Below are 16,527 nucleotides of genomic sequence, written 5' to 3'. Positions count from 1 at the left end.
CGGGTCCCTGCCCAGACTGTCTCCTGGGCTGGCAGGCAGGCAGTGAGTCAGCCAGCCAGCCAGCCAGCCAGGCCGCGGGGGCGGGGGCGGGGCTCTGAGTCACACATTCTCAATAGCTGAGGCCAGCCTGCCAGGGCCTGGCTGGGCCCAGACCGTTTTTTTCCAGGGAAGATTTGGGGGGGTGGGGGGTGTTCCTACATCCCATCCGGCGCCCCACATCCTCTGGGACTGAAGCGTCATCTTTGTGTCTTTATTCAGTGCGTCCGATGGCTCCCAGATCCGCCCACTCAGGGCTCTGTCCTAAGCATCCAACTTGGTGGGGGAAGGAAAGTCCGGTGCCTAGTGGCCTGATGAACTGTGAAAAATGAAGACGCAGAGTGGCCTGTCCTTTGTGGAGTGTAGTCTCCCGTATGGGAAGGGGACAGGACACAGCTCCCCGCAGTGCTCAGAGTTCCATCATGTCCGCAGCAGGAGTATTGGGATAGTGGGGGCTGGGAGGGTCCCCCAACCTCAGCAGTCGGAGGGCCTCTGGGATGAGGTTGCCAGGGTAGCGCCACAGGAGCAGTTCAGAGCAAGGATTCCTGGAAGAGGAAGAATGCTCAGGGCAGGAGATGGGGTTGGCCTGGCAGAGCCCCTCCCCCAAGGTCCAGATCAGCCCTCCAAGGAGCCCGGATGGGAAATAACCCAGAGGTTGGGTGGAAGTTAAAAATAGCAGGATGAGGCAGGGCCTGGCGGTTGGGCTGTAGACTCCTGGGGTCCTGCTGGGGCTGGTGCCTACCTGAGTGGGGGCAGGGCTGAGGGTAAGGCCCTGGGGGGGCAGCAATAGGGGTGGTCATTATGCAGGCTGAGTTGAGAAAAGTGGGTGGTCATGTTGTCCTCCGACAGGAACTGCTGGCGCATGGGCTCCCTGGGGAAAGTGGGAGAGGCAGGTTGGCTGGGAAGGCGGTCAAGGGGGTCAGAGGTGGCAGAAGAGCCCGTCCCTGCCCCCACTCACTGCTCCTCCTCCAGGCGCGGGTTGATGATCAGGGACACAGCTCCTCGGGGAGGGGGGCTGGCGAGAAACGAGCCAGGTGCACCCGACCCTCCTGGCCCCGTACCAAGGATCTGCCAGCCTGAACCTGCAGTAGTCCCCAACCTTATCTGGGCCCCAACACCCAGGCCACCTCTCCTTTCCCAGGCCTGTCAGCAGCCTACCGCGCTAGTCTCGAAGATCCAGAGCTCCAGCCCCACCCAGGTCTCAGTTCTGAACCTCAAGAGTACGGCAGACAGGCCCTGCGTCCCCCTGGCTAGGCCCACCCAGGTCCCCACACACACCTCGCGCCCAAGCTCAGGGTCGCCCCTGAGGTGGCTCGGAGGTCCCGCTGGGCCCGACCCGGGGGGCCTCGCTCCAGGGGCTGCTGCAGAATCATGGAGCTTAGGGGGTCCTCCACGCACAGGGGTGGGATCCGGGCGGCGGGGGCGGAGCTTCAGAAGGCGTGACACAAGCGGGAGGTGTGGTCTGAGGCGCACGCAGCGGCCAAGTTCTGCGCAGGCGCACAAGGCGAGCCGGGGGCGGCCGGAAGGCGGGTCTGCGCGGCGGGGTGGGGGAGGGTATCTGCGTAGCGGGGCTCTGGTGGGCGTCCAGCTGCGCCGGTGTCTTCGAGGCGGTCACCTCGGTTCGCGGGACTCAGGGAAGTACGCGGCGACCACCTTCGCGCCGTGCTAGCAACATTGAGCCGTGGGACACCGCGGAGGAGCTGCTCGCGGGCACGTCTGGATTCGTCAGGCCGCGTCGTGCGGAGCACGCTGGGTGTTGTAGTCCTGGATATGGAGCGAACATGGCCACAAGCGGTGCCTCTGAGTCAGGTGAGTCGAGCGCGGGACGCGCGGGGCCTTCTGGGAGTTGTATTCCATGCCCGGAGCCCGAGAGCGTGGCCGTTTGTGGGACTCTGACTTCAGACCCAGAAGCAGAGGTGTAACCCCGAAATCTGCCTGTTTCACTGGCCTAGGGCAGGAGGACCACTTTTTATGCACTTTACTGGTGGCGAAGCCTTGTATATACATTAGCGAATGGGAAACTCAGGTCCCATTGGGCTGCACATCTTCCTCCCAAAGCTGTACAGACAGGTGCCTCGAAGGGGACTGAGCGGTCCGGGCAGCCCGCGGGCTCTCATCCCCTGTCACTCCGCAGATGGAGGTGTTTCAGGCCTTACAGCGGCTGCACATGACAGTCTTCTCTCAGAGCGTGTCCCCCTGCGGCAAGTTCCTGGCAGCTGGCAACAATTACGGGCAGATTGCCATCTTCAGGTATCCTTGGCTCCTGCTGCCCAGTGCCCACTAGCCCTGGCATTCGGCCCTAGTGAGCCCCCTCCTTTCTCCCCTTCAGTCTCTCCGCAGCTCTGAGTTCGGAAGCTAAAGAGGAGAGTAAGAAGCCTGTGGTGACCTTCCAAGGTGAGTTGCTGCCATTGAATTCGGCCTTGGGGACCCTGGGGTGGGGGCAGGGACATGGTGGAGTCGCTTAGGTCTGTCTTTCCCTTCAGCCCACGATGGACCGGTCTACACTATGGTGTCCACTGACCGGCAGCTGCTCAGTGCTGGGGACGGGGAGGTGAAGGCCTGGCTGTGGGCAGAGATCCTCAAGAAGGTCAGGAGTGTGGAGAGCAGGGAGGGTGGAGGTCCCATGTCCCCAAGGACCTGGAGATCACTTGGCATCTTCCCCCATGCAGGGTAGCAAGGAGCTGTGGCGGCGTCAGCCACCATACAGGTGAGCCAGGGCCAGGTGGTCAGGGCACCCGGGTGGAAAGATGCCCAGAGGACCAAAGCTGACCACAAATTCCTTCCTCAGGACCAGCCTGGAAGTGCCTGAAATCAACGCTTTGCTGCTAGTCCCCAAGGTCGGATGTCCCGTGAGCCTATAGTGACTGGGTCTTGCTCTAACCCATTTGTGGCCCAAGTGTTAATTCTGCCCTGTGCCCCCATTCTGAGTCAAGACCTCCGGTCCTGTATTGCCTCCGTCCACAGGAGAATTCCCTCATCCTGGCCGGGGGAGACTGTCAACTGCATACCATGGACTTGGAAACCAGGGCCTTCACAGTGAGAGGGTCCTGGTTGGGGGCGGGCGGGGGGCAGGAGATGGGCAGGATCCTCCTTTGGGCCAGACCTCTGACCCCTGCCCCCTCACTCCCCTGCAGCGGACCCTCCGGGGCCACACAGACTACATCCACTGCCTGGCACTGAGAGAGCGAAGCCCCGAAGTTCTGTCGGGGGGAGAAGATGGGACCGTGAGGCTTTGGGGTAAGGGGTGGGCAGGCTGGTTGGACAGAAAAATGGCAGCAGGGAAACGGGGAGGGCATGGCACCACTCCTTATTTCCACTCTCCCCAGATCTCCGTGTGGCCAAGGAGGTGCAGACAATTGAGGTCTACAAGCACGAGGTGAGGCCAGGCCCCAGTTCCAGCTCCAGCCTCAGCCTCCTCCCCAGCCTCCTCTGCATCCACCCACTACCTCTCTTCCTCCTAGGAGTGCTCCAGGCCCCAAAATGGTCGTTGGATCGGGTGCTTGGCCACTGATTCGGACTGGATGGTGAGCTGGGCAGAGGGCTGGAGGGGTCGGGTGGCACACTGGGCCTTGCTTATAAGGCATTATGGTTCATGGTGGTCATACACCCCCTGCCTGTCCCGCCAGGTCTGTGGAGGGGGCCCTGCCCTGACCCTCTGGCACCTGCGGTCCTCCACACCCACCACCATCTTCCCCATGAGGGCCCCACAGAAGCAAGTCACCTTCTACCAGGACCTGGTGAGTCTCTCTGTTGCCCTGCCTCTCCCCTCCTCCCCCTGCCTCACCCCTTCCCTACCTCTGGGGCCAGCTATGACCCCCGGGCTCTCTTGGCCTGCAGATTCTGTCAGCCGGTCAGGGCCCCTGCATCAACCAGTGGCAGCTAAGTGGGGAACTCAAGGCCCAGGTGCCAGGCTCTTCCCCGGGGCTGCTCAGCCTGAGCCTCAATCAGCAGCCGGCGGCCCCCGAGTGCAAGGTGCGTACCTTGGGGCAGGGCATGGGAGTGGGGAGCCAGGTGCTGAGCAGGGCTCTCCCACCTCTGTCCCCAGGTCCTGACAGCTGCAGGCAACAGCAGCCGAGTGGATGTTTTCACCAACCTGGGCTACCGTGCCTTCTCCTTGTCCTTCTGAGCTCGACACAAACACACACACACACACACACACACACACACACACACACACCACTTTTTTTATAAATAAAGTTTTGACATTTCTTCTGTTTGGGTCCTTCAAAAAAGGGCAGGCAGGTGTGGTGGTGACTGATATATATTACTCTGATACATAAATACCGCCATCTAGAAGCAACAGACTTAGCTCCACCCACCGCGGGGGGTCCCCCACAAGCTGGCCTGTGTTCCTATGAGCCTCTGCCTAGAGGGTCTCAGTCCCCGCTTGGAACGTAATCCGGGTTCTGTGGCGCCATTGGCTCGGAGAGGAAACAGTCCCAGCGGGGGCAAGGGCAGCACCCCCGGGCCGCCCTCAGGTCCGTCGGAAGAGGCTGCTGAGGAAGCCGCCGGCGGGCCCCGGGCCCAGGCGCAGCGAGAAACGGGGTGAGGCACGGCGCGGGGTAGACCTGGTTGCATTGAGCTCCTTCTGCCGCTGCGAGCGCAGCTGCTGTCCGATCACCACCTGCATGTCGTCCTGCGAGGGTGGGCGGGTGGGGTCAGTGTGTGGGCCCTGCCTACTCAGGCCCCGCCCTCGGCTCCACCTCCCGGCCCCGCCCCTACCTGCCAGGCCTCCAGTTCTTGTGTCAGCGCCACCTTCTGGCGGATGGCGCGCAGTAGCTCCCGAGACAGGGAATCCCTCTCCAGAGAGACGCGGCTGAGCTCCAGGGAGAGTTCCAGGGCCCTGAGGGTGGGAGAGGTAGGGACTAGTCTGGGTGCAGGGGGGCAGGTCCTCGGGACCCTGAAAGGAAACAAAACTGAACAGGGTGCGGGCGGGTGGCAATGGGGGTGCAGAGCTCACTTGTTCACGGCATCGTCTCTATCTGAGAGGGCGCTGCTCAAGGTCCCCTCTGGGTCCTCTTGGGTGCGCAGCTCCCTCTGCCTCTCTAGCTCCTCGTGCAGGGATTGTAGCTCCACCCGCTGCAATGAGACCTGCAGGAGGGTGGGAAGGGGTAGCCAGGCAGGTTGGGTCGCCTAGCCTCGGCCTCTTCCAGCAAGGAGACCCCCAGTCTGATGCAGGGGTGGGGGCAGAGAGAGGCAACAGATCGAAAGTATGTGCGTATCCAGGAAGGCAGCCTGGAGGAGGTGTCCTAGAGCTGCCTCTAAAAGTAGGGCCTCTGGGGGTGGGGGAAGAAGGATGATCCAGGTGTGTGTGGAGGGGGTTGCAGAATGGGCAAAGCTCAGAAGTGGAGAAAGACGGGAAAGAGTGACAGCAGGCAACGGGTCCGACTCCTGTACTGGGCCCCCTACCACACCTCATCCTGAAGCCTGGCCACTTCCGCCTCCCTTTCCTCCAGCATCTCCGCTGAGCTCAGGGTTGCTCGCTTCTTGGGGGGCTCCAAGCTGTCCTGGGGAGCAGGCTGTGGGCTGGAAGCTGCCAGTGGCTCCGGGGACTGAGTCTGCGGGGGTAATGGAACCTGTCAGTGAGGTGATACTCGCGGGCCCAGAAGAAGCAATGCGTGTGTGTGGTTGTTGGAGCTGGCGCTCACCAGAGAGTCTTCGTGCCCATCCGCATCTGGCTCCTGATCGCCGTGGACGCTTCGGGCGAGCTCAGACTGCAGGGAGGCGCCTGACACATCGGCATCCTGGAAGCGGGACTCCTCCTCCAGCTCTGAGACCCGTCTCTGCAGCCTCCGCAGTGCACTCAGCGCCTCCCCGGCCTCGGAGCGCGCGCGCTCCAGCTGCAGGGAGACCGAGGCTGGACCGAGGCCGGGCAGTCCTCCCACCAGGGGGCGCGCGAGCGTCCAGCCCTCGCCCCGCCCCGACAGCTGCAGGGGCAGCACGGCCACGTGCACCGCCAAGCGTCCTGGGACCAATTTCCCACCAATAAAGTAGGCGCGCCGGGCGTCCCCACTCCAGCCTCTCCAACCCCACCTGCACCCTCCTCGTAGGTTTTATTGATCCTTTTTTCTCAACCAGGCGTGGCACAGAGCGGCGCCACAGCCCTGGGAAGGAGGTCCCATTGCCGGGCTATTTCCCAAATGAAGAAACAGGCTCTGGGACCCCCGTGAGTGAGTGGTTCCAAGATCAGAATCCAAGCAATCTGATGAGAGGACGGCGCAAACTCTGTCGACCGCCTACAGCAGGTCATCCGGTTTCCCTTTCCAGCCCTGGGCCAGGAGCCCACTGCCCCATCCAGCCTCTCTGCCCCATCACGACCCGTTCTGCCATGTGTAATCTGCTTGTGGCTGGCTATCGGGGTTACTAGGAACTCAGCTCTGGCCTCAGTTTCCAGGAATCCTAGAGTAGCAGCCCCAGAGGACCGAGCTGGGTGCCCCCCCCACACACACACACACTCACACACACTCTGGCCACACATGTGTGCCCACCTCCAGGCTGTGCTCCCGCCGCTCTCGCCGCAGTACCAGCAGCTCCTCGTGGGTGGCCTGCAGCCGACCCTGACCCTTCTCTGCCTCCTCGCGAAGACCCCGGATCTGGGTCTCCAGGTCCTGCCTGCGACTCTGCAGCATCTTGTTCTGGAGAAAGAGGCTTCAAGCTGGGGTGCGTGGGGCGGTCAATAACCCAGACAACCCCCCTGACTGCTTTCAGCTCAGAGCGGCCCTGGGCCTCCTGCAGCACTCACCTCCCCTTTTAAACTCTCCAGCCGTGTCCTCATCTCTGCTTCAGCCAGGGCCTGTGCCTGGCACTGCCCCCGAAGGGTATCCAGTTCTCTCTGAAGCTCCTGCTCCGTCTGGGAAGCCTGGGGGACAGAGTGGTGCCCTGAGCTGGCCTAAGCCTTAACACCAAGCCCAGCATACCCCCCTGCTCTGGGGACCTAGGGACCTGGGATTGGTCAGCCACCCACCTGGGCCAGCTGCTGACTGAGCCGCAGGTTCTGCTCAGCAAGTTCATCCAGGGCCCTGCCTCGTTCTCGGCCGCTGTCCCGCTGCTCTGATTGCTGCTCCCCGAGCTGGGCCCTCAGGGCCTCCACATCCCCTTCCAGCTCCACAGCCCTGGCCTCCCATTCAGCTCCCTGAGCGGCCAGGCCCCTCCGGAGCTCATGGTTCTCCTGCTGCAGCCGCTGTGGGGGATGAGGGCCTCAGTCAGCCAGTGGACTGAGCTCCAGCAGAGGGGAGAGAGTTAGGAAGTGGTCGGCAAAGAGAGCAAGCCCAGAGATGTAGAGAGAAGGGGGCAGAGGGGGAGTCATGGAGAAGGGTCCCAGTCAGATAAGTGGGTTCCCTGGTACCAACTCACCTCAGGCTGCTGTCTGGACTTCGGTCTCAGGCGCCTTTTCTGGCGCCTGAGACGTGTGGATTCCAGACCCCGGCCCATTGTCTCACCAGCTGTGCTGGGGACTCACTTTCTAAAGCTTCTGCCTGGCCCCTCTTCCCAGCTTCTTAGAACAGCTCTTTCTAATTAGTCCTGCACAACCCCGCCCTGGCTCCACGCCTATGCCTGCTCCCCCAAACCTGTCTGACAAGCAGGATGGGGGGGGGGCGCTCTGGCAAACTCAGAGGCCCAGCCTGGGGAGACAGGTCTGTGGGAGGCTGGCCCTGAGTCCCCACTCTGTCCAGTCCTCAAGAGGACAGCATCTAGGCCCAGACAATAGTAGCTACTACAGACACTTCTAGGAACTTCTTATAAGCAGTCAGGCCTGTGCTATGCCTTACTGCATTCTCTCATCTAACAAGCCCCACCACCACCACCAAGGGTGACTCCTGAATACCCCCACTTTGCAGATGAAGGAGCTGAGGCTCAGAGAGGGTAAACGGGTTGTCCAAGGGCACACAGTGGATAAGTGCAGCAAGGATTCCAGGCCAAGCAGTGAAACTCTTCAACAAATACTGGGGGGTTGAGGGGATATCATAGTCCAGGGATTCAGCTGGCACATTCAGGAGATCAATTGTCTTGCCTATACCTAGCTCTGCCACCATTGTGTGGTCCGGCAAGTCCTTTAATTTCTCTGAACCCCATCCACCCATCCATCCATCCACGTAACAACTACTTCCTGAGCACCTACAACATTCTGGGGTCTGACTGTACAGTGATAAATGAGATCACCAAGTTCAACTGTCCTCAAGCAGCCTAGATCCCGAGAGTGGACAGAAACCAAACCTATCACCACCGAGTCCATTCTAACATGGCATTCTAAGTGCCATCTAGGGTTTCTGAGGCTGGCAGTCTTTAGGGAAACAACCTGTCTCGCCCACCCCCCTACCCCCACCGTCTCTCAAGGGGCAGCTGGTGAGCTTGGACCACCCACCTTTTGGTTAGCAGCCTAGCACCTAACCTACTGCACTCCTAGGGTGGACCAGTCCTGGGTAAAGGGACACTTGCTGGATTCTGGTCACTGCCGAAGGATGGGTGAGCAGATGGTTAGGAGACCCTGAGCCGTGATTCAGAGCGAGGAAGGAGCCAGGCTGGGTGGGGCTTCCTTCCTTCCATTGTGCAGGGTGATGTTTGGGGGTGAGAACTGCAGGCTGAGGAGGGATAGACCAGGGGCAGCTGACAAGCCAAGAGACAGCAGGTGCAAAGGTCCGTGGGAGCATAAGCCTGAGTTATTCTGGGAACTGGGAGGGCGTCTGGGTCTGGGCTGTTGTGGTGGGTGGGGGTCAGCTGTGGGCGATGGGGTGGTGGTGGGGAGGTGAGGGGGCGAAGCTGTCTTGGGGAGGGGACACGACGGAATGCCCACCTGTCCCCCACCCCGTCTTCCATGGGACTTCCAGGCCCACGAGAGGAGTTTCCATTTAGTTACAATGTGAGAAAAGGCCCTGGGAAATGGGGGCTCCAAGAAGTGAAAGGATTGGATTGTAAGTTTTGACACCCCCTGGTGGCCCCGTGGGGAACAGGCTCCAGGAGGGCATGACCCAGAGGCTGTGACCAAAGAGGCTGTGGGGGGCAGTGGCCAGGACTGGGGGGTGTTGGAGGCTGCAGACAGGACAATGAAGGATCTGGAATCTAGTGTAGAACAGAATGGGCCAGGGCTTAAGGATGTGGGGAGAGAACACGCAAGCATTCCCAGGGATGTGTCCCTGATGATGGGGAGCTGACTGGGGGTGGAATAGTGGACCCAAGAGGGCTGCTTCTATTGAGACCCCATTGGGAAGTTGGAGGGGTGCAGGGCAGCAGTTGGGCCATGATGCAGGTATAGGCATCAATGGTGTGAGAGACAATTAGGGGACCAGCTGTGTTCCCTTGGTGAGAGCCTGCCTGACCACAGAGGGCAGACCCTTCCTCACTGCTACCTGACCAGCCCTGAGTCTGGGCAGCAGGGGTGAGCACTCAGTAATCAAGTCTCAAGATGCAGAGAGAGCTAGAGGCTTTCCCAGGCCACACAGCCAGGCAGGGTTTGAACCAAGGCCTTAAATTGTCCTCTGAACCCCTCCTCTGGGCCACCTTGCCAAGGAGCCAGGGCCTAGCTGGGAACTGGTCCAGAGGTGTGTCCTTCTGCCTGGCTGCCATGCCCCTGTGCACCTGTCCATCTGCCCACCAGCCGACCTCTGGCCACTACGACTTCCTTCTGTTTCTTCCATTTCTCTAGCTACTGTAAGTTACCTTCTTCACCCAGATGTCGTCCTCCCCTGGCCACCGCTCCTTGGCTGCCTGCTCGCCTCTACTCAGTGTTCTGCTTACCCACCCACCTGCCCTCCCTCCACCCAGCCGCCCGCCTTCCCTCCAGCTCACTTCCTCACGCTCCAGGTGCTGGGCGCCCAGCGTCTCTAGCTGCCTCCGCAGCTCCTCATTCCTCTCCAGCAGCATCTTGCCCAGCTCGGCCGCCAGCAGCAGGTCCTTCTCCTTGCGCTGCAGCTGCAGGCCCAGGTCCTCGGGCTCCTCGGGCCCTGGGCCCCCTCCCAGGAACGAGTGGCGCCTCTCCAACACGAAGGGGAAGAAGCCCTCGTCCCCGCTGGGGGAGGCGCCCCCGGAGAGCAGTCCTGAGGATGGGAAGCTTGGCCCCTCTGGGGAGCTCATGGCGCCCGCAGCGTCTGTGGGGACAGGCCACTCTGCAGTCCAACTGGACTTGGACTTGCTTCCACCCCACCTCCACCTCCTAAGACCTGGCCCTCCGGCAAGTCTCCTCCTGTCCACCTGGCCTTCCTAGCTTTACAGCCAGTACCTCCCAAGACCAAGTTATGTTAATGACCAGTGTCTTGGCCGCCCAGCCCCGTTACTGTCCCCAGGGTAAACTGAGGCAGGGAACAGAAGGATGTGAGCTCACTTGCCTCTGCCCTTGCCAGCCGTGCTTTGCTTTAGGAAAGACTGTCCCTCTTGGAAACCACCTGCTCCTGTCATTTCAGTACCCAGATGTCCTGTTTCCCACCCTCCCAGGATTTTTCCAGGATCCATGCTCCCTCCTTCCAGGAATCCAGGACTCTACCCCTTGGGAACTCAGGGGTGTCGATGCCCCACCCCTAGGAGTATGGCAGCCCCCCTCTGCTTTGGCCCTGGACTCAGATGCCCTGGTTTGCAACCCGGCCCCGCCCCTCAACCTGGCCCTCCGACTGCAGAGTTCTCCGGCATCAGAGCAGGCAGGCCCGCAGCAGAGACGCTTCCTCCCCGTGGGACCCCAGACCCTCCTACGTGCGCGCCCTCAGCCTCCTGGGCCCGGCCCCCGGGGCCTCCGCCGGCGGCGGCTCCCAGGGCTGGGGCATCGGGCGCGGGCAGGGCGAGGGAACAGGTTGTGCCGGCCGCGCGCAGGCATGGCTGCGGGTTTCTGTTTACTTCCCGGCCCGCCCCTGGGACCCAGGGTCCGCCGCTCCCCTGGGCGCCCAGGCCGTGGGGTTCGGGGCGCCGGGGCCGCGATACACAGGGGGTCCCCGGGCGGCTCGGCGGTCCCCAGTCCTCCCCCATAGCGACCCATCCTCCCGCACCTGTCTGCGCCGTCTCCCCGTCCCCGGGGGCGGAAGCCCACACCTGCCCGCGAGACCCAGGTGTCTCGGGGGCGGGGGGACCTGCTCTGCCGAAGGCGCCTGGGTCCCCAGCCCCTCGACCCTTTGCCCCCGGGTCCGAAGCCCTGTCCGTCTGTCTTCCCCGTGACCGCCAGAGCCTTTCCGGGCCCGGGGTCCGGCCGTCCGTCCCCGCACCCTTTCTCCCCCGTCCCACCCCACCCAAGGCGCGAAGACCCCTGCCCTTGGCGTTCCCCCAGACTCTTACCTGTCGCCTCCCGCCGAGGTCCCCACAGTCGCTGGTCCCCTCTTCCGGAGGCGGTGCCAGGTGCGCGGCCCGCACAGGTGAGGGGGCGGGGCTACGGGCGGGGTGCCCCTGGCGGCACGGGTGGTTCAGCCAGGCCGAGGGACAGTCTCCATCCTGGTCATACAGGACCTGATGACTGGGCCACCTACTGTATGCAGGCTCCGCGTTGATTGCTGCAACTTACCGCTCCAACGGGCTCAGTGGGGGAGGACGATTTGACCAGCGCCCAACTAACCTCTTTATTAAAAAAAAAAAAAATCACCGCCATCAAGTCAATGGCGACTTATTGAGATGTCGAGACTGTAACTCTATAAGAGAGTAGAAAGCAAAAACAAAACAAAAAACCGAAAGAGAGAGAGAGAGAGAGAGAGAGAGAGAGAGAGAGAGAGAGAGAGAGAGAGAGAGAGAGAGAAAGAGAAGAAAGCCTCATCTTTCTCCAGTGGAGTTGTTGGTCTCAAACTGCTGACCTTGTGGTTAGCAGCCCAAGCTATACCCACTAGCCACCAGGTCTCCTTAAACCCCTAATAATTTCCCCCAGACAAACTCACTGCTTTGGAGTCAATTCCAACTCGTAGCAACCCTATAGGACAGGGTAGAACTGCCCTGCGGGTTTCTGAGATTGTAATTGTTCATGTGTAATTGTTCATGTCTTTCCCCTTCTGAGCTGCTGGGGACTTTGAACTGCTGACCTTCGAATCTCAGCCCAACTTGTAACCCCTCCACCGCCAGGAGCTCCTCCTGTGCCCGTTTTAAAGATGAGGAAACGGAGGTTCACAGGGGCACAGGGCAAAACTTGAATGTGAACCCCAGAAATGTGACTTTGAGGTCATGTGCTTAGAGGGACCTCCCCATGCTCCAGATGGGGGACAGTAAAAGTGGACTGTCCACATCCACAGCTCAGTCCGTGTATCCCAAATTGGAAGGAGACATAGGAGCAGGGGGTTCAGGGCCTCAGTGCGTGGGGGTCAGCACAGTGGACTGAAGGTGGAGGCTGGGAGGAATGCGGGGGCTGGGATTTGTGGTCCAGCCTGGGCATGCAGTTCCTCTTCAGCTGGCCTCTAATATTTAGCCACAGGTTCTGGGAGGCGGGGAGGCGTGACTTGTGCTGTTTACCTGTGCCCATGATGTAAATAGTCTTTCAAGTTATAGACATGCAAAACAATGAGGAGCTGATACCAAGGGCTCAAGTAGAAAGAAAATGTTTTGGAAATGACGATGGCAACAAATGTAAAAACTGTGCTTGACACAATGGATGCATGGATGTATTGTGATAAGAGCTGTATGAGCCCCCAATAAAATGATTTTTAAAAACGACATTATAGACATGCTTTTGAGGACTTAGAAGTGGGGAGGAGATGCGAGCAAGCAGCCTTTGCTCACTGTGAACAGCAGGCTCCAGCCCACCACTGGCTGGGGGCCAGGGCTCCTGGGTGCTTAAGGCTGGGGACCCAGGTATTCAGTAGGAGCTGGGATGCCTGAGCTGTGGGGAAATATGGGTCCAGGCAGTGTCAGATACCCAATTAGAAAAGTAAGCCCAGGTGCATTTGTGTTTATTTACTACTATGTCATGAACGATTGACTAGCAGGGCTGAACTCTTCTGGCCCAGTGACTCCCAGGAGGGTCATAGTCCATTGTGGGAAGGGGTATAGGGAGACCATAAACAAGAAATAAACCAATAAAGCCATCTGTCAGTGGGGTTTGGCTATGTGTGCTGGCTTCCCAGCGGGGCCACTTAGCAGCCAATTAAGCTCTTCAGGCCTCAGTTCTCCCATCTGTAAAATGGACATGATGAGAGCCATGACCCCCCCACTCCCTGTTTATAGAGTTGTGGATTAAATGAGATAATACCTGTGAAAGGCCAGCCCACAGTCCTTGCTAGTGATCCTGGGTAGGGCCACCATAAGTGACTCACCTGCACTAGCTCCACTGGGCTTCATTCATCCTCATGGCAGGCAATCTATGAGATCATGTCATTGTCATCCTTCCAGTTCTTGGGTGAGGAAGCCAGCTGTGTGTGTGTGTGTGTGTGTGTGTGTGTGTGTGTGAAGTGATTTGCCTATGGTCGCAGCTGCTGGCCTCCTGGTGCCTCATGTTCAATGCGTCCTGAGATCCAAGAGGCAGGAGATAGGTGGGCTCAGACCCGGGACTTCGGAGCTTCCCCAGCAAGAGGGGAAAGTGCACAAAGCATTTGCATGCTGAGGGCAGAGTCACTTTGGATCTGGAGCTTCCAGGAAGCTGGCTCCCTTGGGGGAGGGGTTGGGAGGCAAATCCTTTCTCATCTGCACTTGTCCCCAGCCTCCTCCTCGGGGACTCCTCAGGAGCCACTCTTCTCCTTCTTATCCATCTTTCTCACCCAGCCTCAGAAAACTCCGCTTTCCTTCTGCCACCCAAAGACTCACATTGTCAAGGATTTCATTTTATGTGGAGCCACAGTCAACAGCCTGGAAAGTAGCTGCCTAGAATCAAAGGACATGTTGCCTTGGGCAAATCTGCTACAAAGTGTTTCTTTAAAGGGTTGCAAAGCAAAGATGTCACCTCAAGGCCTACTGGGCCATAGGCATCCACAACCTCCATGACCCCCAGACCAGAAGAGCCACATGCTACTCTTCCCAACTGGTCTGATCAGGAGCACAATAGAAGATCCTGAGCAGAGATGGAGGTGGAGGGAGGCTAGAGCAACATTCAAAGTTATAAAGACAAGACCAGACTGGCTAGTTTGATAGAGACTGTCGGCACCTCCAAGACTTGAATGGAAACACGGGACTCCAGGGAGGCATTGGGAACATGAAACAAAACATATATGACCTGTCTAATGGAAAAGTCATTTGCACTGTAAACGTTCATCCAAATTGCAAAACAAAAGCAGAGGCCAACAGAAGACGAACCCAAGTTCTCAGCACCCAAACGAACACAGATTAATGCGATACTGATTGGACCGTGATGTTAATAACAGAAACTTCACAGCTACTGACCCACCAGCTTCCACCCTCCCAGCTCGTGGGACAGAGGCAGCTCCAATGGAAAGGGCAAAGTTCCCAGAGCAAGGTGCCTGGGGGTTTTTATGACACACACACAAAGCCTATGAACAATAGGCTGTCCTGTTTGGAAGATTTATGATCCGCCTATAAAAGGCTTGTTCAGCAATATGCTTCTTTTCATTTCACCGCAGGTGGCCAAGATTCCTCCAGGCTGAAAAAGGCATCGGCCTGACTTCAGTCTGAGAGACAGTAGGTTTACTCCCCATTGCCATGGAGACCATTCCAGCCATGGCCCAGTGTCCAGTAGAGCAGGACAGGCTATAATCCTGCCATAGCAAGGACTGGGAGCATGGTGACAGACCGGGCAGTGTTTCCTTTTATTGCGATGAGTTGGGGTGGAATCGACAGCACCAACCAACAACCATCTTTGTGGAAGTGGACTGGCCAGCCCTTCTCCTGCCGCAGCAGCTCCCTGTGGGTTTTGAACCACCAACCTTCAGGCGGTTCTTTTTTTTTTCTTTCTCTTTTTTTTCCTTTTAACAATTTATTAGGGGCTCATACAATTCTTATCACAGTTCATACATATACATACATCAATTGTATAAAGCACATCTGTACAGTCTTTGCCCTAATCATTTTTTCCTCCTCTTTTCTTTTTTTACATTTTATTAGGGATTCATACAACTCTTATCACCATCCATACATATACATACATCAATTGTATAAAGCACATCCATACATTCCCTGCCCCAATCATTCTCAAGGCATATGCTCTCCACTTAAGCCCCTTGCATCAGGTCCTCTTTTTTTTTTTCCCCTCCCTCCCCTTTCCCCCCTCCCTCATGTGCCCTTGGTAATTTATACCTCGTTATTTGGTCATATCTTGCCCTATCCGGAGTCTCCCTTCCCCCCTTCTCTGCTGTCCCTCTCCCAAGGAAGAGGTCACATGTGGATCCTTGTAATCAGTTCCCCCTTTCTAACCCACTCACCCTCCACTCTCCCAGCATCGCCCCTCACACCCTTGGTCCTGAAGGTATCATCCACCCTGGATTCCCTGTACCTCCAGCCCTCATATGTACCAGTGTACAGCCTCTGTCCTATCCAGGCCTGCAAGGTAGAATTCGGATCATGGTAGTTGGGGGGAGGAAGCATCCAGGATCTGGGGGAAAGCTGTGTTCTTCATCGGTACTACCTCGCACCCTAATTAACCCATCTCCTCTCCTAAACGCCTCTATGAGGGGATCTCCATTGGCCGACACTTGGGCCTTGGGTCTCCACTCTGCACTTCCCCCTTCATTTAATATGGTATATATATACATATATATACACATACATACACACACTTATATCGTTGTTTTTTTTTTTTTTTTTGCATGATGCCTTATACCTGGTCCCTTGGCACCTCGTGATCACACTGGCCGGTGTGCTTCTTCCATGTGGGCTTTTTTGCTTCTGAGCTAGATGGCCGCTTGTTCACCTTCAAGCCTTTAAGACCCCAGACACTATCTCTTTTGATAGCCGGGCACCATCAGCTTTCTTCACCACATTTGCTTATGCACCCATTTGTCTTCAGCGATCCTATCATGGAGGTGTGCAGTCAATGATATGATTTTTTGTTCTTTGATGCCTGGTAACTGATCCCTTTGGGACCACTCGATCACACAGGCTGGTGTGTTCTTCCATGTGGACTTTGTTGCTTCTGAGCTAGATGGCCGCTTGTTTATCTTCAAGCCTTTAAGACCCCAGTCACTATCTCTTTTGATAGCCGGGCACCATCAGCTTTCTTCACCACATTTACTTGTTCACCCACTTTGGCTCCAGCCGTTGTGTCGGGAGAGTGAGCATCATAGAGTTCCAATTTAATAAAAGAAGGTATTCATGCATTGAGGGAGTGTTTGAGTAGAGGCCCAAGGTCCTTCTGCCACCTTAATACTTGACCTATAAATATAGACACATAGATCTATTTCCCCATCCTCCTATATATATATATTTGCATGCACATGTCTTTGTCTAGACCTCTATGAATGCCCTTTGACTCCTAGCTCTTTCCTCCATCTCCCTTGACTTTCCTCCTGCCCTACTACCATGCTTCATCGCCACCTGGGCTAGAGTATACCTCTTCTCTAAGCAACCTTACCCTTGATCGTTTCCCACCATGCCTGCCACTCCCCCTTCTCTACCATTTGGGGTCCCATGTTTTTCCCTTGTCCCTGGGTTTGTTAA

The 16,527-nt window shown here is 57.9% G+C and overlaps 3 protein-coding genes across 3 annotated transcripts; 1 reads left to right on the top strand and 2 right to left on the bottom strand.

The window, feature by feature from the left end:
• Nucleotides 1–235: 235 nt before the first annotated feature.
• On the bottom strand, nt 236–1,749 carry HCFC1R1 (host cell factor C1 regulator 1). The gene is made up of 3 exons (XM_075564409.1): nt 1,315–1,749; nt 779–907; nt 236–581 (listed from the first exon to the last, which is right to left on the bottom strand). The coding sequence occupies exons 1-3, from the start codon at nt 1,407–1,409 to the stop codon at nt 446–448; spliced, it is 360 nt and encodes a 119-aa protein (XP_075420524.1). The 5' UTR covers nt 1,410–1,749; the 3' UTR covers nt 236–445.
• On the top strand, nt 1,564–4,244 carry THOC6 (THO complex subunit 6). The gene is made up of 13 exons (XM_075564403.1): nt 1,564–1,845; nt 2,171–2,286; nt 2,366–2,430; nt 2,520–2,623; nt 2,706–2,743; nt 2,825–2,873; nt 3,001–3,072; nt 3,171–3,273; nt 3,363–3,412; nt 3,498–3,560; nt 3,663–3,773; nt 3,874–4,008; nt 4,082–4,244. The coding sequence occupies exons 1-13, from the start codon at nt 1,807–1,809 to the stop codon at nt 4,160–4,162; spliced, it is 1,026 nt and encodes a 341-aa protein (XP_075420518.1). The 5' UTR covers nt 1,564–1,806; the 3' UTR covers nt 4,163–4,244.
• A 48-nt stretch (nt 4,245–4,292) lies between these two features.
• On the bottom strand, nt 4,293–10,104 carry BICDL2 (BICD family like cargo adaptor 2). The gene is made up of 9 exons (XM_075528256.1): nt 9,820–10,104; nt 7,001–7,216; nt 6,779–6,895; nt 6,525–6,671; nt 5,685–5,876; nt 5,451–5,612; nt 4,997–5,127; nt 4,759–4,879; nt 4,293–4,672 (listed from the first exon to the last, which is right to left on the bottom strand). The coding sequence occupies exons 1-9, from the start codon at nt 10,102–10,104 to the stop codon at nt 4,511–4,513; spliced, it is 1,533 nt and encodes a 510-aa protein (XP_075384371.1). The 3' UTR covers nt 4,293–4,510.
• Between the last annotated feature and the right edge of the window lie 6,423 nt (nt 10,105–16,527).

Source organism: Tenrec ecaudatus, chromosome 12 (assembly GCF_050624435.1).
Source record: "Tenrec ecaudatus isolate mTenEca1 chromosome 12, mTenEca1.hap1, whole genome shotgun sequence".
Lineage (NCBI taxonomy): Eukaryota > Metazoa > Chordata > Mammalia > Afrosoricida > Tenrecidae > Tenrec > Tenrec ecaudatus.
Note: the sequence above shows the minus strand (reverse complement) of the source record. Positions and strands in the feature narration are given on the sequence as shown.